The 24861-nt window shown below is 41.3% G+C and overlaps 1 protein-coding gene across 7 annotated transcripts in view; it reads left to right on the top strand.

Moving 5' to 3' along the window:
- LOC133460030 (rap guanine nucleotide exchange factor 6-like) overlaps window positions 1–24861 on the top strand; it is a 146068-nt gene that overhangs the window by 34807 nt on the left and 86400 nt on the right. For 4 of the 7 annotated variants that reach the window (XM_061740507.1, XM_061740509.1, XM_061740508.1 and 1 more), the window contains exons 4-6: window positions 3263–3346; window positions 13243–13312; window positions 20886–21029. In XM_061740507.1, coding sequence (XP_061596491.1) covers window positions 3263–3346; window positions 13243–13312; window positions 20886–21029 — 298 coding nt within the window. Of the gene's footprint in view, window positions 1–3262; window positions 3347–13242; window positions 13313–20141; window positions 21030–24861 lie in introns of those variants that run through there. The other 3 variants (XM_061740504.1, XM_061740503.1, XM_061740506.1) reach the window with 1 other exon arrangement.

Consider the following 24861-nt stretch of genomic DNA (forward strand, 5'->3'; position numbering starts at 1 on the left):
CCAGTAAGTTTCACTTATCAGCTTGGAGGAAATGTATCAGTTTGTATAGAAGAGCTTCATCTCTTAGATGTTGGTAAATTTCCACACTGTAGCTCATCCCTTCAGGTTTTACTTAAACTTTTCTGTTAGATTAAGGAAAGGTCTTTGAAATTCAACAATCTTCTGCCTTCTCCACATATTCTTGAGCAGACAGATGGACAGCAGTGTTAGGTTTGGAGACTGGTGACCTTCTACCTTTCCACTTCAGTCTCTTTCACTACGTAGCCCAGAGCTAAAATACTTGTAAAATGGTTTGCGACCTTTTCAAGTAGTAAAGTAAATTTTACACTGCTGAAAAAATGTAAAATACCACTTTGAGAACTTACCAATTCATAGAGGGAAAAAAATGTATGCGGGATATCTATACTGATATGGACTGGAATGAAAGGATGCCACATCATTTGATGGAAATAAAGATTATCAACCTACAAAGAGCTGAATACAAAGACACCCAAACATCAGAGTGGAAAAAATGATCCGGCAGGGTGGTCCAATTTCCTAAAATTTCATTACAGCAAATAAAAATGGTATATAGTAGTTTGTAGGCTAGAGGATGTTGGGCCCTCAGGCAACCCTCACGAACCCTCACTGTTTGTTTACTCTGAGTTAGTCACACCAGTGCCCTGCTAGAGGTCATTGTGTAGGGCCCTGGCAATGCTCATCCCATTCCTCTTGCACAAAGGGGCAGATACCGATCCTGCTGGTGGGTCAAGGGCCCTCTATGGCCTTGTCCAGCTCTCCCAGAGTACCTGCCTGTGTCCTGGAATCACCTCCGTGCTCTTGAGACTCTGCGACACAGCAAACCTGTAGGAGTTGAACTACCTGGTTAACCTCTGTAGCGTCATAGTATCTAATGCTACCAGTAATGACACCGGCCCTAGCAAAAGAAGAGATAAGGAGGGAAATGTAATGGGCCTCCAACTGTAATAAAGACAAACACACACAAAAAAAATATATAGTTTTGTGAGTTGAATCATTGTTGGCCCTCTAGTGCACCTGTGGTTAATTTCGTTAACACCAGAGCGCTGGAACTGATGAACAACCCTGCTACCTAACTAGCCAGATCAATATCCCAGACGGTGATGCCACACGCTGATTAAAAAGTGTATTATTATTATTATTATTATTATTATGATTATTTAGCAGCATGCTTTCACGTTAGCCACTAATCCTAGTTGTTCACATACTTTGACCACTGACAGATGTGTAATGTGATGTATTATTTTCTTTGAGTGATGTATGATGCAAGTATAATTTTCCTGTGTCCATCTAAGTACTGCTGCCTGCAAGTGAAGTACATTTTATATACCGCACTTTTCACAGACGTGAGTCACAAAGTGCTGCACAAGGCAGATACAAACAACACAAAAGATCAAATGGAGGACATTAAAAGCACAGATCGACAACAATATTCAGGTTTTTGGGACCACAAGTCCCAAATCTGTCTGCGGTCTCTCTCTGTGAAACTCACAGTATAATCACTCCAGCGAGGCCTCGGTCTGCCCAGTTGTCTCATCCCAGTCAAACACACCTGAAACAGCTCAGTGTTGCTCGAATCATTTGTAATGATGCAGATATGCAGACGTGTCTGTTAACAGGCTTTTAATGGGATTTTATTTGTAATGAAGAGAAATGTGCACTCTCCAAACTTTTCTCTTTTCAAACACACACAAATGGGCTACTTTCAACCTTCTTAAATTTGAGCAGATATGCTGAACAAGCTGTCATGTGCTTATTAACATTTATAATAACATCTTCACACAAGTTAAAGAGGATTCTACATTTGTTGCCTCTGAAAACCTTTTGGTCTTTTATGGAGGTACTACATGTCACATGCAGGACTCCAGCTTTTACCTTCCATTGCTTTATACCATCTATTGCTGGGTGTGAATAAATGAATATGGAGGAGATGGATGAGGCAGATGGTGTTTTAAGGAAAAAAAAAAATTTTCGCATCATACACCAAGTGGAGGGAAACTTGTCAAAAAGAGGGTGGAGTAGACACCAGGAATGAGGGATGAATGACAAGCTGGAAAGAGGGTTGAGGTAATGGATGGTTCTGACAACGAGATGAAAAGGGAAAGTAAGAAGTGGCAGCCAATGAAAATTTGTGAGGTGTTTTAAAGTGGGAAGGTGGGTGGGGGTCGCATGCAGAGGAGGAGAGAAAACAAGGCACGGGAATGCTAAGGAGGAAGAAGGAGGACAGAATAGCAATGTCAAGACGGAGGTGAAATGAGAAATGACCTGACGGGAGACAAAAAAAATAAAAGGTGTAATAATGATGAGGGCGGCTGAGATGTGGAGGAAACGTGAGGGATGGGAGGAGGACGGAGATGGATGAAGAATGAGAGACAAGCTACATATGTTGTTGATGCATTATCATGCCCCCTGTAATCCCATTAGACACTCAGTGGATTAATTTAACATTAAATAAATGAGCACACACATGCTTTCTCTCTCTCTCTCTCTAGACTCTTCCTGCCTCTCTACCAGAGGGAAGTCTTAAGTACATTACAACCCAGACCAAAAGCAGCTGCCATGTTCGATTAGTCTTTGGTTTCACACAGACGGCAGATGAAAGCAATCAAGGTCTCTTTAGTGAAATGAGAGTAATAGTTGATCACATGGACATCACGTATGTACCAATGAAGAAGAAACTAATATTTACACATGCTGATGTGGAATAACAGTTTAATTTCCAACTAGTTGTTGTTATTAACAAGATGCTTTTAGTTCCTGGTACTGGTTAAAATGTTTATTTTACTATTATACTGTTTATTGTCTGGTGGCGTGAATGATTTCTTTCAGCACCTTTCATTCCAGACATTTTAATAAACCGACTGCAGATTCTCACCACTTTGCAGCAGTCACTCATTGTTTTATGGCTCAGTAGTGCTGACCTCTGAAGAGTGCTTTATTGCTCACGTGAGACACAGGACTTGCGATTCGGCGCTGGTTCAGAGATCTTGCTCCTGCTCTCAAAGCCTTAAAAATGTCATGCCTATGTCTCTTGCTCGCAATATAATTTTTTTCTGTCTTTAAATCAACCATTTAATTCAGTTTTCATGTCATTACTTCTTAAAATGACACTTAACAGCAAAATTAACCCAGAAATTCAAAGCACAAGTCCACTTGTCCTGCAAGTTCCTACGGGAGGAGTTTCATACTGTGGACTGCAGTAATGAGTGTTGTGTTGAAACCGTGTTCCTTCTTTCTGTTCCAGCCCAGACAGCATCGCTACCTGTTGGTACATCCTGCTCTCGGGGTCCGTCTTCGTCAAGGAGCACATGTACCTGGCAAGATGCTGGTATGTACCTGCAGTCACATATGCATTAATTCAGTATCAGCTGAACTGTACACTATAAATTAAATCTAATTCCCCGCAGGCGTCCTCTCTCCTGTTGACTTGTCTTTTGACAGAAAGTATAATACATCCTTACATCGTCCAAGTTACGGGGGGCTATAACACCGGTGTGGGAAGGTAGCATATTTGAGTCCTACTGGACTAGCAAGGTTTTTTTTTATTTGATATACTCATAGCAAAATATCGCTCTGTCCTCCAGAGATCAGTAAAAAAGAGAGAGAAAGTATGAAGCGCACGCACACACACACTCTTAAAATACCTCGGTGTGAAGTGTTGCACCTGTTTAAACACTGGAAATGGTTTTAATTTGAGAAACTCTGTTTACCTTCACTCTGCTGTTCTACTTGGACTGCGATAGAAGTCGTTCACGCCAAAAACTGAAAGGAGGGGAAAATTGGTCTTTATTTTTTTGGTAATAACATAAAAGAAAAAGTGAATCTTGCTGCAAATTGATGACGGCTCACAGACCAGCATGCAAACATATTAGTTCCTGTTATTGTGGACTTCTGTCAGAGTAAGCAACTCTTTGAGTGAAGACAAACCGTGAAGAAGTTTCAGGCACTTTTCACAAGTTATACAGTTTTGCTGTTGTAGTTTGCAGTATTCATCTGAATATCTGCAATCTGGAGCTTATTTACCGCTCCGCCACCAATCAGCAGTAACGGAAACCTGTCACTCTCGTGGACAGATTCATTTTTGGCACCATATTTTCTTTTGCATGACCCCGGCTCTGAGCAGATTGAGGGCATGCCGTTTTTGTCTGAAACTTCTGCAATTCTGTGTCATCTTGGCCACGACTTTTGTCTCTCTTTTGTCTCTCTCTTTTGGGCAGTGCACGAACCTTCCTCAGTCAGCATCAGGGTAAAAGATAACACCAACCCCGGTGTTTTCTGGTGTGATCATGATGTCGAATGTCATGCAAAAAAGGCTTAATTAGAAAATGGCATATCAAGTTTGTTTTCATTTGTGACTTCATCTCAACTCAGTTAGATGAGGTGTAAAGGGATGACTTTTATAGGGGACTTGCTACCATACAAATGAACTGACTTGTTTTGAATTGATACATTATAGTCAGAGGCGTCAAAACTATTCACATTCATTACTCAGGTAGAAGTATAGATACTAGAGTTTAAAAATACTCATGTAGAAGTTGAAGTATCAACTCAAGTTTTTTACTCAAGTAAAAGTATAAAAGTACTGGTTTCAAAACTACTTAAAGTATAAAAGTAAAAGTAATGTAAGGGGGAAAAAAGCCATTAAGGACAAAAGCCATTGAAAATGAATGCATCTTAGTATAATGCAAATATATTAAAGAACCATATATGTGTACTATTGAGCATTAACATGTGTTTCAGAGAGCAGACACGTACAAACCAATAGGGTGTCGGAATGGTATTATGTTTATACTTCTCATCCAACCACAACCAAATTCACTCAATCCGGATTTTAACGGCAATTCGCAATCCGCAATTTAACTGGATAGTTTTTTTTTTTAAAGGCCGAAATGAAATAGAGTAACGAGGCTGTTTTTTAAAATGTAAGGAGTAAAAAGTACAGATAATTGCGTGAAAATGTAAGGAGTAAAAGTAAAAAGTCGTCTGAAAAATAATTACTCCAGTGAAGTATAGATAACCAAAATTTCTACTTAAGTAAGGTAACGAAGTATTTGTATTTCGTTACTTGACATCTCTGATTATAGTGAGAGTAGATTATGTTTTTGTGTTCTTTCTTTTATTATTTAACTGTTTGAATATCATCAACAGTGGCAACAATGTAACACAGAGCACTCAATAACTGGTTGTGCCAGAGAGAAAAATATGGTCGTCAATAACGTTGGGGGAGCTTGTGTGTGTGTGTGTGTGTTTGGTTGTGTGTGTGTGTGTGTGTGTGTGTGCGTGCGCGTGTGTCCAGTGTGGGTCAGTTGATAACTGAGTGAAGGGTGGGAGTGTGGGGGACGTTTGGTGCCATGCAAAGAACCAGAGGGTGTTGGTGGGTGTGCATCTGTGAGCTGGAGTACTCGTAGCAGCAGGGGAGCTTGGAAAGGGTCATATAGGGAGCTAATAGGGGGAGTTGTGTGTGTGTGTGTGCGTGCGTGTGCGTGTGTGTGTGTGTGTGTGGAATGCGGAACCCCTGGCAGAGCAGTGGATGACCATGTGTTCCCGAGCAGCCTGCCCGCCTGGAGCCCAGAAGCACATCCAGGCAGGAAATGAGCAGAGTGCACACACACTTACACACTGGCAAACACACACCTCATTGGAGCCAGCAGACAGACAAGAGTGAACACAGATGGAAGAACTCCTTTCTCAGTTAAAGACAAAGTAAAAGCATGAGAGTCAGCTTCTGCTTTCTGAGGAAGCTTCTCACTCTGCGCTCAGGCGCACAAAACGAGCACAGCTGGATTTGGTGCCGGATTATTTGAATTGTGGATAATATGCTGGATGTTCAAAGACGTGGACCCCTGGTATTCCCACTCCCGGTTAGTAAATCTAAAGTTTCTGTTTCCCTCCATCTGTCTTGTGAGACTTTTACCATAATGTCACAGTGACTGAAGGCTAATTGAGTGGAGATTTTTCAAAACTCCCTCGCTCTTTCTTTATGCATTCTTCAACTCGCCGTGCTTCATTTCCTGCCTGCCATCGTTTAAACAACAGGATGGCCACAAACTCCCCACGGCACTGTGGCAGGATAACCTACAACTGCTGGGCCTTTTAGCTCTGAAAACACAGGACAAGCTCCTGCGTGTTATCTTTCTTTATCTGCACTGATTATCTTAAAGAGATGGAGTCCCCGTTTTTTTTTTGGTTTGTTTTTTTGGTACAACAGCCGCCGTTAAACACGTCCGAATAACAAAGTATTTATGCTGACGGCTGCAAAATTATTGGTGAAGCAGAGAAAAAGGAGGAAGTTCTGGTGATAAGAATAGACTATAAATGCACTTTTTGATCTCTGATCCTTTTGACAATGGGCGGGGAATGAAAATAAATCCAGTTGAGACTTTAGTAAATGAAATACTGTTTAAATAATAAAAATAAATGTTGTTGAAGTTGAGCACGAATGAGCCGCTACATCATTACTTGCAGTCTGGCTGCAAATTCTTGTGTGTGCTGGTGGTCTGGTAAAGTAAATGACTGTTGGGGCGGCTCTCTGCTCTTGTTTAACATTTGTGCGAGTCAGCAGGGCTGCTGTTGGCTAACCAAGCATTCAAGCCTCAGAGACGGAGAAGTTGGACTGGGTACTTGTTAGGGGTGTAACGATACACTAATCTCACGATACGGTACAATACACGATATTGAGGTCACGATAACGATACAATATTATAGCAGTATTTTTTTAACAACCTTGAATGAGGAAAAATTGTCTTTTATTTGAAAGACACAAAATACAAAACAATGCTGTGAATTTGCCCTATTGTTCCGGTTTGTAATGCTTTATAACTGTTTAAGTTTTAAAGAGAAAGCCAGGCCAACTATTTTCCAAGTCAAATATTTTGCCACAAACTGAATTTTCTCTCATGTATGATTTGACTTTTTTCTTTTCCAGAAATTTAACAACTACAATTAAATACATAAATAAAAGTAAATAAATAAATACATACAATTTTACATCATAAAAAAGATTGATTCATGCTCACCTTATACGTGTAAGAGATTTATTTTTGTTAAGAAAGTTATTTTGGTAATTCAGGGTTCATTATTTTATAGATATATTCTTTATATTCTGATGTAAATCAGGGACTATAATGACACTAGTCAGTTTATCTGTAGTGATTAGTCTGTTTTAGATTGGGCGGAGTGATACGCCACAGTACGGCACTAGGTGCTTTTGTTGGTGTTCTAAAATCCTACACTGTTGAGTGGACATTAAAGTACACTGGAACTCAGCGGAAGTTGTCCCCGTGTTTATCCTACTCACGACCCGAAAAGGGTTTAATTTAATAAGGTAAGGCTTAACTCTACACCAGCCTTACATAAGTAAAGGTTCAGAGCTCAAAACCCCGCAAGAGCCCCGTGATCGGGACCGCAAAACGGTACTAGTTTCTTCTGAGCGGAGTAAGATTTTGGTCCGCGGGTCGAGGCGTGATCGGATGTGCGTTACTAATCAACACAATAGATTAATATTAATAACCCAATATCGCGATACACTTTGTCACCTCCACGACACGTATTGTGACATTTTTGTATCGTGAAATTTCGTGGCACGATATATTGTTACACCCCTAGTACTTGTATGTACCAGACTGCGGTTTTCTTGTCTTACCGTTGGGGATAGTTGGCTTAGAGGCATTGATGCCATTTTAAGACGATTGTCCTTGTTCATGCTCAGCCACACACGTCGGTGGCAATGCAAGGTATTTCATTACAAAAACAAACAAACAAAAGAGAGTGGAGGGTTACAAGTGATTTTCAGAAGTGGCAATTTTGTAGCAGGTGGCTTCCTACCATGTTTCCTTCAGAATGATAGCATTTGTAATTTTTCTGTTAGTTTTCTTTCTTTTTTTTTTTTTAAATAGTGATGTACGCGACCATTATCAGTTTACTGATTAGAAGCAGACTCTTTTAAAAAGAAGTTGCTCATAAAAAATGCACGATCATGCACATTAACACCAACTTAAACCAAATAAGCCAGGCTGTGTTTTATTTAAAGTTGAAGTACATGATGTGTCACACGTGGTGGTCATAAGAAACACTGTAACGTTTTTCTATAAGACCGACGAGCCAGAAGCGGCCGCCCCGGACTCAACTTTTATCCACTGAGCGAGACTGCAGTTAATTTTAATGTCTGCAAGTATTGGCTATGTTTTTTGTTTTTTTTTGGCAGACGTGTAAACAGCTGTTCACGTAAAAGATGTCTCATACTTGTACTAAAATGAGAATAAACGCTTACATGTTTTATTGTTGTTTGTGTCCATTAACTTACAATCCAACTGAGGCCTTTTGCTGGGATGTTTAAAGCTCCGGAGTTGCTGTATCTCACCGTCATTGGAATTAATTATCTTCAAAAACATTCAAGTGTGATATTTTTATGAGTAGAAGTGAAATGAAAACAACATGTTGTCATCCATATAAACTATTTATATGGTTTGTGAAAGAAACCTCTTGTAAATAATTTAACTCTGACATTTTTGGCACGCTGCTCTTCATGTCGGGCTTTAGAAACAACCTCGGGGTGAGCGTGTCTGTGTGTGGCCGTCGTTTCTGTGCAGGCTGTCATGGTTTATGGGCCGTGATGCTGCAGCTGTCACTGGATCAGGGCTGAACCTGTTCTCCTTTCTGCCTGTAACTTGTCCCTGCAAGAGGAGAGGGGAGAGAGATCATTAAAGTCATGGACCACACAACCAAGTTCTGCCATATGAGCAATAGTTTTTAAGTTTTTATCAGAGATAAAGGAGGAGATGCTATTCTTGCTGATGATGTATGTTTGAAGTTTGAAATTGATCAAGTCAGGGTGATGTGATTTGTTTGTGAATTAAAAATTGAATGTATCCCTGCTTTATTTTGCAAGGCATGATTGCAAAGTGAACCATTGAATCTTGAATTTGGATTAGTAGTAGAAGGCATCAGTCCATTTAAGGTCAGTGAGTTGGAATAAGTTGGAGAAAGGAGAAAGGGGAAATGTTGGCGTGTGAAGCACTCAAGTCTGTTTCTGTCTTACGGACGTTATCGTCACAAAAATAATACTTCTGATCTGATGTTTGAGATATAGTCTTCAGGATGATGCTACTCTGAGTTGAGTCATAGACCTAATAACCACCTCCAAATCTGGACCTCTCACTCACCTTTACAACCCCATATGAGTTTCAGGCTCGACTTCACACAAAGTTGACTTCACACACTCAAGTGAAATCTCTCAAGCACAGAAAATGAGACGTGTTGTTTTTTTTCCCTCCTTTACAAGATTCCCCCCTTTTTAATTCATATATAAAATGTAAGTAAAAGTACAATCCACAAAGCTTTTTTGTTACTGCTTCGCAATTCTCAACCCTTCTGGGACAATGTTTTTTGTTGAAGTTATGAAACAAAAGTTGAATATTCAGAAAGAGCGCTGAGCTCTGCGTATGGTGCAAAAAAGGGGCAGAGCTTACCAACATCGAAACATCTTCCCAGGGGTCAAATACGGCTGAGGGAGCATCATGATTTGGGCTTGCGTCGGCTCCCTCGGGGCCTGGACTACTTGGCATTAGTGAGGGGGGAAATGAATTCCTAAGTTTACTAAAGTACCCTAGAAAATAATATTAGGGTAGATGTCTGCCAGCTGAAACTTAGTAGGAGTTGTGTGATACAGGAAGCAGTGACCCCAAGCTAGGAGGTAAATCCCCCACAGAATGGCCTCAGAATAAGAAAATCCTCCTGGAGTGGCCACCTGACCTTAACCCCACAAAGATACTGGAGCTTAGTAAACTTTCAGTATCTCTAACAAAACAATGAACCTCAGCATCAGAGTAATCCACCACAGAATTGTTTCAGAAAAAATGAAGTCTATACCTCTCTCTCTCTCTCTCTCTGGAGATGTATGCAGAGATATTTCAGTGTGCTATGTGAATCGAGGATCAACATGGCTCATATTGTGGATTTCCACCGTGAAACGCAGATTTACATCGACTGACAACAGACACCTATCATGTTACAGTTCAGTCGGTGCAGCAGCATCGTTTGTGGCTGCACATGCATCCACACATCCTGGTTAGTTACTAAATGTTGACTGATTCTTCTATCGCAAGCATGTACCTGTTAAAAGAAAACACCCAGGGTGACACGGACATGTGTGCCGCAGTTGTCATTCACAATCTCTGCTTCGTCTTAAACCCCTTCATCAGCAGCAAACTGTGTCTCTCTGTTGTGTTTCCAACACGAGCGATCCCAACACTGCGTGAGTAACTAGACGGTCTTGGCAGGCTTTTTGCCGCGCTGACAGGGGCCAGGCGTCGTGCCTCAGTGGAGTGAAGCGAGATCTCTGAGTCGAGCTGACCTGGAGCTGAAGGGCTCCGAGGGAGAGCCCAGCCCAGCCCACTGCTTCCCTCCTCAGGGCAGCACGGAGTTACAAGCTCATACAGACGTTGTATTAATGTCCTTCTATTTGTTTATTTTCTAAATTCATCCTCATCTCTTTTCTCTTTTTATTTATTTTTTCACAGATGAACTTTTGACCTAAGAGCATACGATTTCTGTAGCATGGAGAAATTTAGGTCATTTGAGCTGAGAATAACAACTGATGTGTCAGCAACAGATGTTTTTAAACCTCTTGAAATCGTAGGAATATTTTCCTCAATTAAGTCTGGTTTCTGATCTTAATGGACCGAGGCGGCAAACAGCTGGATCCTTTAAAAGGGGACCAAAACATATCCTAGCCTGAACTAAAGTAGTCGTGACGTCTTTGCCTCTACTTTTCTATCCCTGGCAGTGATGTCAATGCTGTTAAATTTAGAAAAAAATCAAATTAAATGGCATGGACGGGTTGAACCGCTTTCTACTTTCCAGGTGATCCCTGGCATGTTTGTAGATACAGATTTATTCCTCTTCGAGTGTTGCACACCAAGGTCTTGGCACACGGCAACACTTCTTTGAAAATGTATCAGAAATATTTGAAAAGAAGATGTTAAAAAGGATCCTAAATTTGATGGTGATTGCTGTCTGCGCCGGCGTGAAACTGCGATTCGGCAGGAAATAAGATGAAAGTTTGCCTTTTTTTGACTTCTAGAAAGACCAGCGGTAAGAGGAGGGAAAGAAAGGATGAAAGGGAATGCAGAATGAGATGTGGCAAGAAGGGAAGAAAACAGCAAAGCCGGAAATAAAACATGAAAGCCAGAGATGCAGTGGCGTGAACAGGACAAAGAGGCAAGGGAAGGAAAAGAGGACAAATAGGATAAGTACTGATGGACAGCCATGAACCGGATAAAAGATTTAGGAGGAAGGAAAATATGGAGAATTGGCACCATATGTTCAGAAAAAAACCAAAAAAAGCAAACCCGACGATAGAGATTACCAAAGGAGGTGATGTACACGAGGAGGGGGGGATAAGTCAAAGAAAGGGGGATGCGAGCCAAAGAGATGAGACTGTTTTTAAAGACAACACAAGAGCTTAATGGAGTAGAAGACATAGGTGTGAGAGCTGGCTTTCTCCCAGTGCGGCACGCTTCCACGATTAAAACCGGCCGCCTCCACGGTCCTTCAACAATGCTGAATCAGCACTTTTACGCACCAAAGGGGAGGGAGACATGTTGGCAGCCCAATCTGTTCTCCGGGGTTCACCACACTCCCTGATTGAGCTGTTCCGACCGAGGATCTCTCTCTCGCGCACACCCTTGCACGGTGCGTGGGAAACACGGAGACATGAGTAATTGCTGCATGCATAAACACAGGCCCTCGCTTTGGGAGGGATTTTTCACAGATGTGACAAGCCTTAAAATTTAAATCGATTCAAAACACTGCCCCTGGATGTCTTAACAGCTTCCAGGATGGCATATATTTCAGACCTAAGAACGCAAACTGACTTTCTGTCAAAAAGTTGCATTCTTCCTCCGGTAATCCCATGGAGGTTGATTTTATGAATGATGATGTGCAGTTCAGTGTCCTGCCAAAGGAGACTTTAAAATAGTAGTGGGACTGGAGATCAATCCACCGATCTTCACTTCCACTGATCCACGACTGCCCTGAAAGTATTTTCTGACGGATGTGCGCCTTCATGTTATCATGTGGTAGCATTTTGTACCAACGCCTCTCATCAAGTCACCAACAGATTCTTGTTGTTACAAGTTTAGAGAAGGTTAATTGCTGACGTTGTTTTTAGTCTCTGTGAACTGTCAGAGGTGTTTTGAGGTGTTAACTTCCTTTTTCCCCTCCTTCATAAAGCTCCGACAGAGCTGCACTCCTCTAACGCCAGTAAAACCACGCCGCATACTGCTGACCGCGTTGAGGTGTCTGATGAAAAGGCGCACACTCTCTTCTAACGGCGGTGATGGACCTTGATGCTCCCATGTGCAGTAAAAGTTTTATGAAGATAACACTGCAGTAAATCAGTGGAATTGCTCTAGAAATTAACTTCAGCCTCTTGGGGGCACCTTAAAACTGCATTTACAACAGTTTGAATATTACGGGCACTAAAATGTAAAATTCTGCCCTTTTTAATAGGTTTTAGCTCATTAGATCTTAGCAGGATTTATTGCTGTTGACACACTTTGGCTGTGACTTGGATGCAGCAAAGTCAGGATCACCAGATGCATAAAGCTGTGCCCCAAATGAGCGTCACAAATAATTTTGAATCAAGACAGGCTGACAGAAAAGCACGATTTTTCGAGCTGCCTGTGAGCCTGGACTTTTCCCTTTTAAATATCTCAATCTTTGCTGAAGTGGGTGCACATTGATAATCGGAGCATGTAAGTGCAGTTTTTCACGTGCGTTAGAGAGAGGTACAGTGAAATCAGTATATCATCATCAACCAAATGCAACACTAAAGTACTTCAGTGCAAATGTACTCTACTTTAACATCACTCTTGGATCATTTCTATTCAGTAAATTGCAAAAATCGGACACACAGCGAGTCTTGAAAGCTAATCTTTGCATTTTGAGGGGTGCACAGATACTTCTTTGTGCTCTTCAGCCTCAACAGATGTTACTTCTCTGGTTTAAACATCGTTGAGTTCTTACGTGATCTGCACGGCCTCAGTATCATGTTACGTTTAATGCGGGGCCAGCTTAATGATTTGGGCGATTATTATGATTTAATGGCCTACAAGGCTGATGTTCATCTGTGGGTGGGCAGATGTGAGGAAATACATCTGTCGTCATTAGTTTTTATTTTATACTAACTTTTTTTGTATGTGTCTTCTTGTGCTTTCTCTGCAGTTTTGGCAAGCAGCTGGGGGGTAGACGCGGCTGTGAATGCATCACTTTGGAGCCATCAGAAATGATTGTGGTGAGTATAGAAGTGACAGTATAGTCTCAGTCTGCCTTTGTCTCGTTCCCTGCGTACCTCACTTTCATCCTCCCACCCTCCCCTTCTCTCCTCTTTGATATTAGTCCAGTTTTCTCATCTTCATTTGATGTCTGCATTACTTTTTTTCTATTTGATTCTTCTTCTATTCATTCTTTTCTCCCCGTCTTTCATCATACAGCCTCGTATGAGGATCATTTTGCACTTTCACAGACAATTTTGTCTGGAATTGGATTCATTGTGTTGTATGCATTTATTGACCCGCAGATTGCCGCTGATACTCTGATTACTTGCCAGTTCAAAGCCAGCTTGATTGGATGAAAGGCGGGAAGGTTCTCTCTCGGTTCTCTCTTCTCTCGCATGGCCATAAGAGAAATCACCTTTACAGGGTCAAAGGACTACATTTCTAAATTTAAGTAAACAATTGGACATCCTGTATTGGCAGTTTTCAGTATGAGAAAATCTAACGGGTTTGCATAGAGACTTGTACTATCACTTATATTGGGAGAAGGTTGTATCTAAGTACTTCATTTTATTTTGAAGATGGGTACATAGAAAACACATGTGAAGTCTGCTCTGTGGAGCTGTAAGTACTGAATATTGGGTATCTTTTATTGGAGGATGAACAACTGGGTATTATAAAGCTGAGCTTTAGTCAATCACTGATGAAGAATATTATTTGCTTCGGTGCTTACAAGTCTGTCCCCCTCCCTCTCCGTCTGTCATGCTGTTCGGTATCGCTTCTGCCGAGCCTCTATGAATACAGGAACACATTTGGCATCATCTGTTAAGAATTACGTCAGATAACTCGCAAATGTTACAAAAAAACATTTTCAAGACAATATAATCTGAGATATTTGTTGCTTTGACTGTAGAGAGGGACAATTATTACTGAGGTACGGTGATGAAACCTTTCCATCATTATCTGTTTATTTACAACTGACACAAGGATGTGCAATATCTTCTTGTGAATGTTTTTCACTTTTACCCCTCATCGACCGTTGTTGCAACACAATAATGAAGACGTTCCTATTTAGTACCCCCTCCAGGCCTCTGTTGGGAACAACCCGCTCGTTTTGAGGAAGTCCTTCTTCCTCCAAAGATAAAAAAGAATAAAACTGAATTTCTTGCAGAGAAATGAACCCTTGATTTTACTGGTGCATGAATTGAACAGTCGGTACGTCTAGACGATGTTACAAAACGGCCAATTATTATGTTAATCAGACAAAAACAAGACCGTTTTTTAAAACGCATTATAAACCATGTGACCATGAAACCTTTATTTCTGGAAGTAGGCAGACCCCGGTGAAGCATCTGAGGGGAGAAGTACCCGAGCATGTTTGTTTTCAGATCGCTCCACAGTTTCCATCCTGGGGAGTAGCAGGAGAGACCAAGAAGCCAGTAACAGGGCGCATCTCATTCGTCTACAGAAGAGGAGGGATACAAAAAAAATCAGAAATTCAATGCTTGGCACTTGAAATATTTGTGACTTGTTCTGCTTTGTGAAGGGGAGCTTATTCCCACCTTTCACAGCAGAGCTGGCCGTACACAGTCTATAAATAGACTCCTCTCCCATGCTTTTTCCACTGGGACAAAGGCAGGGGTCTACAGCTATGATTTGACCTAAGTGTGCAGTTTGAGAGTTTGAGAAATATGGTTTTACACCTTCATGTGAGAACAACACCTTAAGGTTTCACGGGGGTTACGTGGCACACGCCGCCCTTGAAGTGGAGACTCCAGGAAGTTACTGATCAAAATGTTGAAAATGAGTAAGCTGTTCCTGGATAATTACATAAGCGTTTATAGTTATTATGTAGATTTTAAATCATAAAGGAGGGAGTCGTGAGCAAGGAAAGTAAGCTGAATATAGTTTATTTTCTTTTAAATGAGGCTCTTTCAGATATATGATTGTTGAGTGTGAAGAAAAGACAGAAAGGACCAGAAATGAGGAAAGAAAGGAAGAAGTAGTATAAGAAATGAAGAGGAAAAGAGAAACTAAAGGAGATGGAAGGAAGTAAGAAAGAACAGGAGTTGTGGATCAGAAGGTGATAAATAAAGAGAGGAATGAGAAAAGGATTAAGAAGAGAAAAGAAACAGAGGGACAGAGTAGAAGAAGTTGAGATAAAGTACGAAAGAAAAAGGACAGAGGGACAGAAAAAAAAACAGATGTAAAGGGAAGGTAAAGAGAGGGGGAAGAAAAGGCATACAGGACTGTCTCAGAAAATTAGAATATTGTGATAAAGTTCTTTATTTTCTGTAATGCAATTTAAAAAAAAAAAAAAAAAAAAAAAAAAAAGTCATACATTCTGGATTCATTACAAATCAACTGAAATATTGCAAGCCTTTTATTATTTTAATATTGATGATTATGGCTTACAGTTTAAGATTAAGATTCCCAGAATATTCTATTTTTTTGAGATAGGATATTTGAGTTTTCTTAAGCTGTAAACCATGATCAGCAATATTAAAATAATAAAAGGCTTGCAATATTTCAGTTGATTTGTAATGAATCCAGAATGTATGACATTTTTTGTTTTTGTAATTGCATTAGAGAAAATCACAATATTCTAATTTTCTGAAACAGTCCTGTAAAAGAACCAAAAGGAAGGTAACAAAGAATAAAGAGACTGGTGAATGAGTAAAAAATAGATGAATGTGATGAAAAGGCAGTTGAATTACGGAGCACCGACAGCCTTCGGGTTATCAGAGATGAGTCACAACACAGCTCAGACTCGGAAAAGCTAAGAATTAATTAGAACCAACCAATTAACCAAAAACCCCTTTAAATCAGCTTGGTACAGGAAATGATGAGCTCCGGCAAGGAAATCTGAAAATCCCTTCAGCTCCCCAGTTCACTGCCACAGAGAGAACTTCTTCCACGTTCACACAGCATGCTTCTCTGTATCCGTTCAGCTCTGTCACACCAACTTAAAGACTGTTATCATATGGCAAGAAATGTAAGGGCTCGATTTTACAGTGTGAACGAAGGGAATCGTGATAAACTAAACTGCTCCTTTAGAGTCAGTTCGGTGACAGTCGCTACAGTCCGAGAGTGGTGGTGCCGACCATTCTGAAGGTAAGCTGGTGAGATATTGTTTGTGAAGTAGAAATGTGAAGTAGGATCCTGCAGGAACAGAGTTCAGTCAGCTCGGCTGCAGGGGGAGCAAAAGACTGAGCCGGCTTGATCAGAGGAGAAAAAAACAAAAGGGGGACTAAAAGTTGTTTGAATTCAACTTTCCTCTGAATAAAACAAACGATGCACCGTGTAGGTCTCTGAGGAGGAGTGTTTAGACACCGGCAGCAACGAGGCAAAATATATCAAATAGAGCAAACGGAGGATGTCAGGTTTTTCACATATGTACGTATAAAAATGTGTTTAAGTAAACAAAGTATTTACTTTTTGTCCGAGGACTAGGAAAGGAGATTATGAAGAGGATGTTACTATCTATTTACATTTATCAGTTTCCTTGAGCTGCAACTCAGCAGTACAGCAGGGGGGTCAAACTAATGTGAAGGAAACAACAGGATGAAACTTGTTTCTCAGCTGCTTACATTTCACATTTTTCTTCATTTTGTGCACCCCGCTCAAAATGAATTCCTCAACGAAAAAGAAACTGGTTATTTATGCGTTTTTGCTTGTTTCTGTAGTTGTTTATGTAAGATCATGCTTATTTTATCTCTTTTGATGCCTGAAATACATCCCAAGCTAAAATATTGCTGCGTCTTTCATCATCATACATGAAGTGGTCAAGAAGTCTGATTAATTGGTGCTCTTTAAAAGATTAATTTAAGAATATTAGGGACTGTTCCCGTCTTCAATTGGTCTGTAGCAGTTAATAATGGCTGTGAACGGCAGTTCAGATCGATTTTAAACTGCTGTGTTTATTTCACCTCAAGATGTGCTCATGTTCTTTCTTTAGAGGGCTATGACAAAAACGTAGTGTAAATATTTATGCTGTGAAAAGCTGTGTCAGTCTACATTGAGGCTTGACTCTTCTAGCTGTTGGGTATCAGTCTTCGACATTTCAAAATAATATTAAATGTCACTTTTGCCTGATATGCAACTATCCAACCGATACCCTCTGATTGAACGCTTTAACATTTTCTGTTTGATGATTCTTACTTGGGAAAACTGTTTTGACAAAATGCAGTAATGGATTCATGCAGATTTCAGGCAGAAGTGACTTATTTTGAAAATAACTGAAAAACCAGGGAGTGAGCTTGAACGAAAAATAATGAATCATGGCAAGCCAATCGAAAGAAGAGGAGACCGTTGCCACAGTGGTTTCATCTCTGTGAAGCCCCGTGCTTTAAGAACTTCACCTTCAGAAAAAAACGGAAAAACCTGCATTACACTTAGGGACACAAGTATGCACAAAGATGCACGTGTTTCAACTCGCACGGGCAGAGACACTGTGGGCTAGTCACACTGCACTTCAGCCAATCAGCTAATTGGGGCCTTGGGAATCGTAACGGGAATGTGATCTGTAGCTGCCGTCATCACTCTGGTCACAGGATGGACAGAAGTGACATTCACAGGCTAAGTGGGTGGCGTTTGTGCGAGTGTGTGTTCGGAATGGAGAGAGAGAGAGAGATTAGGACTGAAAACAGAGCAGCGTGAAGATAGGAATAACGGATGTAGAAATAAAGCAAAAAAAATAAAAGGCAAGCTGGCAGGAAAAACATCAGATAGAAAGGAATGTAAACTGAGGGATGAGTCAATGTGAAATACATCACAGAGGAATCAGGGAAGATGGTCGGTCAGGGGATGGATGAGATTTGTATTTAGTAAGGCAGACACACACACTGAGGCGTAAAAAAAAAACATGGCAGACAAAAGCGTGGGACCTTTCTAAACCCCACTCCCCCCCACACCCCTCTATCGGTCTCATGAGGCTCATTAAAGCAAGAGGACATTTTCTGCTGTGAGCAGGGACACAGATTGAAATACTCGCCCCTTCTACAACTATAATTTGGTGTTTTGTCGCTTAGATTAATGGTTTAATGGCATCGAACCTGAACTACTCTCACTGCTTTAGATACCGTTATTGCAAAAATTATCACTGTATTTTTACCAAAATAGGAACTGACCGCCGCCACTGAACTTCTTTAGACTTTGATAGTTTATTTAAAAGCTGTTTTCTGATTAAAGTTTTTTTGTTGTTTCGAGGTGAATGTAGCGGAAGGTTATGCAGACATCTGTTTTTTCTGCCACTCTTTGTCTCATGCGTTTATCGCAGCACAAACACACCAGTCATACAGTATCTTTGTCAGGCTTTGAGGCCTGTCATGGGTCTTGTATTCAAGATTTTTTTGAAAGCGCATGACCGACCCGAGGAAAGAATACACCCCGGTCACTAACAAAGGCGCTTTTTGTGATGTATGTTCACTATGACGAAACTTTTGCCTCCCATACCAAGTGCTTTAGCGCACATTTACACTGGGGAGATTTAAAGGACCCACATATACATCTACTGCATAAGGAAAGAGATGTAAATGTGAAGGTTGCAAAGAGGAAGTTTGACAACAAAGATTTGTGTTGCTGTGATTGAGAAAAGAGGCATAAATATTTCAGTATCCTGGACATAGCCAAGGAAAAGCATCAGTGGTGAAACCCGACGTTACCATCTCCGAAGGGAAATTAATTGTTATACACACACATATATATATATATATATATATATATATATATATATATATATATATATATATATATATATATATATATATATATATATATATATACTGGGATCTAAAGGAAATGTTTATGTTTGTCCTGTTTTACTCCAAACGGGGACTGTTTCAACCAGACATTGAACTTGAGCTTTTCAGCAGGTGGAGCGGGTCTGTCTTCTCTGGTATACTGACTGCACTTATTACATTCACTGTTGAAGAATTGAAAAGAGCAAACAAACCAAATAGTTGGACCTTGGTTTTAGGCTTTGAGGTTCAGCATCAGTCCAAAGTTCACTAGGAACGTTTTATTGCCATTAAAATAACATGAAGTTGTCTCCCATTAGCACAACCTCTTGCTGGGTTTAGCACATTTTCTGGCTGTTTGATTGTAGTTTTAAACATCAGAGGCTTGATAAAGTGGGAATTTTTCTAAACTGTAGCAGCTAGTGTAACTATATTGGTCAAGCGCTTAACCCTAAGTACACTAAGCATGTAAATGCAGAGTATGAAATGCTGGTATCTGAAATGAGATGCAGTGATGGTGATGGTGGGGAGAAGAACATTTTTGCAGCTGACCCTGTTGGTCATGGCTCCTTCATGGCAGCAGCTCATTGCTGTGTTGGATGTTACCACCATTCTACAGCCAAAATTTCAACCAAACTCAGCTCTTAAGTTGCATATATTGTAATGCAGTTTCCGGGAAAAAAAAGAATAAAAAAATTATACCACGTGAGAACATTTTATTTACTCTTGATATAGAACAAATAGATTGTTCAGTTGTTTTCAACATTTCAACAGAAAGAAGAAAGTCAAACTCAAGTTGGGGTAAAGTACCTTTTAAAAGGCATCAGTTTGGTAACGTGTGATCATTTGTTGAACAATAAAGTCATTTGACAAAACGAGCGTATTGACTTGTTATTATGTAACGTGAAACCAACAAACACATTCTTTGTCTGACGGCGTCTTCAGGGAATGCGTCGTATGGCCGGAATCTGTGTGCTGCGCTGCTTTTTTCTGCCTGCTTAGGAGATTTGTGTATTTACGGTTTCCTGGAGGAAACCGCCGGTTGAATGTATTCTCTGTGCGTGTGTCAGACGGCGACGGAGCGAGTAAGGAAGCATGTGAGCGAGTCAGCATGCAGCAGGTTGAGCAACTGTCTTGAACTTTTGGGTCCTCGGACAAAGACGTTTTTGCTCAACTTGAGACAGAAAAAGATGCAGCACTCATTTTTCTTAGTTCATCATTGATCCTTTACTCATTTTGTTTTCGTTTTTCTTCGGTTTTGGATGGTTACCCCAGAGGATATAATGACAAAAAACCTTTTCTTGTTTTTTTTAAACTTTGGGACGCAACCCTTCTATTCATCTTTTGTATAGAGGGGTTTTCCTGCTCTGTCATTCCATTCCCTTTTGGTATTTCCTGCTTTTATGTGTTGTTCTAATCCCGTCCTTGAGTCCAGATGAGTGTGCTCCGCTGGCACCGGTTGTCTGCGCTCTGGAAGAGCTGGATATTCAGCCAGGAGCCAGCAGAAGACCAGGACCAGATCTCAGAAGCTCCTGGGCATGAAGAAGAGCCATGCGAGAAAGAAAGCAACACAGTCGAGGTTGACGGCTCAGACGGGCAGAATCCAAAAGTAGTTGGAAGCCAAAACTTGGATTATAAAAAGCAAAACTCTCAAACTGACAACCAAAACGAGGAATGTATACAACTGAGTGTGGTTCCCAAGTCTGAAGTGCTGAAACGCAGCTGCTCCGAGCCGTGTTCCCAGGTCTCCATCTGTGTGGATCGGTCGTTCAGTTGCCCCCACGGACCTGCCGGTTCTCTGTACCAGTCCCAACGAAGCGGTTTTTCTGAGGACAGTGTTGACTGTGTATTACAGGTGGATAACGGCAGCGAAGGGGACGACAGCTTCCTACAAAGAGAGGGGTCCCAACGGCGGTCTAGGCGGCGCTTTAGGAGGGTAAACCCCAGAGGAGAGCGGGAACTTATCACAGATGGCCAGGAACCCGCCAGCTACAACACTGTAAGTCAAACAGTTACTAGCAGTCAAGTATTTACCTGTGGTGTCTTTTAAACACTGTCTTTTCACCTGAACACGAATAGCTGGTGAGGTTTTACTAGTTTATTCAGTAATTGCCATTTATCTTGGGAAGGGTCTTTAGAGTAATAGCTGATTTCAAATATCACCAAATATCAGTTTGTTTTTCTGAAATCCCGAAAGTGCTCTTGGCCTCTGTGTACTATCTATATAATAGTGTAACATACTTCCTGTAAATGTATACACAGATAGAGGCTGGCGTTTCCTTCCCATTTAGAAATGACTTGATGAAAATATTACAAAATCCGTGTTAATTACACAAGCTTTTTGGCAGTTTGTGTGCACAGTAGCAGCAATGAGCATTATTTTCAGAGTCATTATTGTGTCACTAGTGTTTCTGGTATAATAAAAAACAGAATTACGTTCAGTCCGAGCAGAAGGCCGGTTTTGTGGCTTTGTGTTTTTGAACAAATTCTGCAGAAGAAGTATTGAGACTATGTACTTTGTTGCTCATGTGAGGGACGTGCTGTGAGCTTCCCTCCCGCTGATAGGATCACTGGGGCCAGCATTGTGTCAGTTACAGTTTCAGCTAATCATCAGATGCCATACATTGCCACACACATGCACGCACACACACACACCCCCATGCACAAAGACACTCATATAGAAACTGCAGCACAGACTGCAGAACTTGATTTGCTCACACATTTGTCCCAGCTCATGCACACGTCCCTTGGGTGTTACATAGGGGCTTAATGGAGAGCTTAAAAGTGCCCTCTGTTGACCCCACCTGCCTCTGTAGTCTCCTGGTGATTGTTCCACTTTTCAAAATTACATTTCGAGCCTTCAGCGCCACCAAATCCCACCACATTCTGGTCATTGGCTGTGTTTCTTGAGTTATGCCTACCCTCGGTACCGGCACATCAGTGCTGCAAAGTAGCAGGACAAAGACAAATGTGTGTGTGCTGAAAATATATTGGATTTCTAAAGGGCACTGGGAACGTATGATAATGTGACACAAGATCACTGGGCTATTGACACGAGTGGGACTTTGGCATAGTCGTGTTTCTAAAGACTGAAACGTACTTTCCGGTACTACCTTCAAACTCAAATGCTCAGATGCCGATTCGTATACCTTCCTATTCTGACTATATTTAGTTTGTTTTCCCTTGTTTGTGTGTTTGGGGTGGGTATCTGTTGGTGTCTGCCATCCTCAGGAATATGTCAACAGTCAGGTAGGAATTAATACACGTTTACAAGCATTAATGCTCGCATTCAACTCTTCATACATCTTAAAGTATGTAATCAGGATTTTGAAGTGTGTGCGTGTGTGTGTGTGTGTGTGCGCGTGTGTGTGCGCGTGTGTGTGTGTGTGTGTGTGTGTGTGTGTGTGGTGAATTGTGTGTGTGTGGTGAAGTGTGTAGGTGAGTTGCTCCTGATTCAAGCACCTGTTGTTTAGAAACTGTCATTTTGAGGCTGCCGCACACACTGCTGTCTGTTGACACTGTGGGTGGCAGATAGGAAGAGGCTAACAGGGGTCTGAGCAGAAGCATGCTGGGAACGACGTGTGTCTGGTTAACAAATGGAGGATGTTTCTGTTCAGTTTTCATAGTTAAAATCCACAGGTGAATAGGGATTTAAGAAGCCTCCTGAATGGAATAATTTGGACTTGAGTCACATTATTAGCACATATCATTGTGCGTAAGAATGTGATTTGTTTCTTTCCACGTGCACCGTTAGTCAGTTTCCTCCACATTTACTGTGCTGTAAAATCCTCCCCTACTCTCTGAAGTAGCTGTCGATAAATCAAGATCAAATTGATCTTTATTGGCATTTTGCAACATAAATCAGTGTCTAGTGAAATGTTTACCTAAATCATAGAGCAATAGTTGGAAAAAAAAGTTCCCAAGATTTGATTAGATCATGATTCAGACTGTGTCGAGACTGAAAATTCAAGTCTTGGCGTTGCTTCTACTGCCGTTGAATGGAAGAACACTTTTAAGAAGTAGTTCCTTTTACTGATTGATTCTTGTCATTTAATCAATCAAGTACCTACAGCGATACAGTAGTTGTGATTTTCTTGACTTTCTTCTTTGGAAATGGTGGGATCCTCGTTTGTGGTGTTTTTTAGACAGGCAATAAAGGTTATTTGTTCACATGCTCAGACACACACACACACACACACACACACACACACACACACACACACACACACACACACACACACACACACACACACACACACACACACACACACACACAAGAACTGGAGCCTGTATTCTGGCAGTGGATCGGAAGATGTTGTTTGGAGGTCTTATTGAACCATAATAACATCAGTATCCATTATCGCTGCTCTGGTGTCAGCTGTCTCTCTCTAATGAACAAAAAACAATTTACACAAAACATCAGAAAAAAGAATAAACAGTCATTAAAGGTGACCTATTATGGCATTTAATGTATATTTTAAACAGGCCTTGAATGTCTTAAAAACAATCTAAAGCTTGTTTTTTCTACATAAATCATAAATCCAGCCTGTGGGCCCTGTCACTAGTTTTACCGCTTCTAACCTCTTTTTCTGCGCCTCATTTTTAGGGAAGGGGGGGGTATGATAATGAGGCTTTGTGCTGATTGGCTCCCTGAATGACGTGTAGCAGGGGAGGAGAATAAACCCTCGCTCCGCCAGAGCAGCCCGAGCCTGTAAATTATCACAACACTGAATTTTCACAAATGGAAACTTTATTGTTAAAAAAATAAAATATGAGTTGTATATAAATAACATTTATGCACTATTTAAGCCGGATCTACCCGGCGGATGCTGAACGCTGGCCCCGGAGCCACACCGGGCGCCCGGGAGCAGCGCGCATCACCGCGGCTTTAACGGGGGAATCTGACTGGTTCCGACCGGCCGGGACCGCAGGAACCGGCCTGGACTGGTAGCAGGGACTCCCAGGGACCGACCAGCGGAATTTCAGCCGGATCTACCCGGCGGATGCTGCGCGACGGGCGCCGCAACGCCACGGCGGGCGCACAGATCGCTCCGGAGCGCATCCTGTGCGCATCGTCGGTTACCGGTGATCAAACCGACAGATTTGCCTGAAAATCTCGGAGGGGGAAGCTGGTCCAGCCTGGGACAGACCCCCGAGGACCCAGCTCCCAAACCACCCGGGAACCTGGATCATTTAACCCGGATCCGCGGCGTCCGACTGGCTGAAGGATGGAGCGCTCCAGCAGCGGAGAGAGCTGGTTGTGGGCGTGGTTTCAGCAGCGGAGGCTGAACCTCTGGAAATCTGCTCCCGTCGTGACGTCACGACGGGAGCAGATTCTAATCGGCTCAAAAAAAAACCACGTGACACTGGGGGACTCTGTCCGGCGTGGGTCAGAGACCTTGCAGAAATTCATGGTATTTTGTCTCCCCTGTGCTGGAAGGGTGAGGGGAGACCACTTTATATATGTTAAAACAAGAAAAAACGTGTTTTTCATAATAGGTCCCCTTTAAACAAAATCAAAAAAGAAGTAAACCTTCATGCCCAAAAGGGAGTAGGAGGAAGTAAAAACTTATGAGGTCCTACCCCTTGTTTTTATTTCAATTTTACTCGAATACAACATAGAAAAAATAAAAAAAATATAACAGCAAGCTTTACTTTATCAAAAAAATATACCTATTATTACATTATTACAAATATAAAAATATTACAGCACTTCATTACAATATTATACCTGAGCATTCTAAATATTATACTATTATACATTGCTCAAAAACAAATTAATATGGAGAAAGTTTCTTCCTGTCGACATCAGATGTCTCACTGAGTTACTG

Source organism: Cololabis saira, chromosome 14 (assembly GCF_033807715.1).
Source record: "Cololabis saira isolate AMF1-May2022 chromosome 14, fColSai1.1, whole genome shotgun sequence".
NCBI classification, from domain to species: Eukaryota; Metazoa; Chordata; class Actinopteri; order Beloniformes; family Belonidae; genus Cololabis; species Cololabis saira.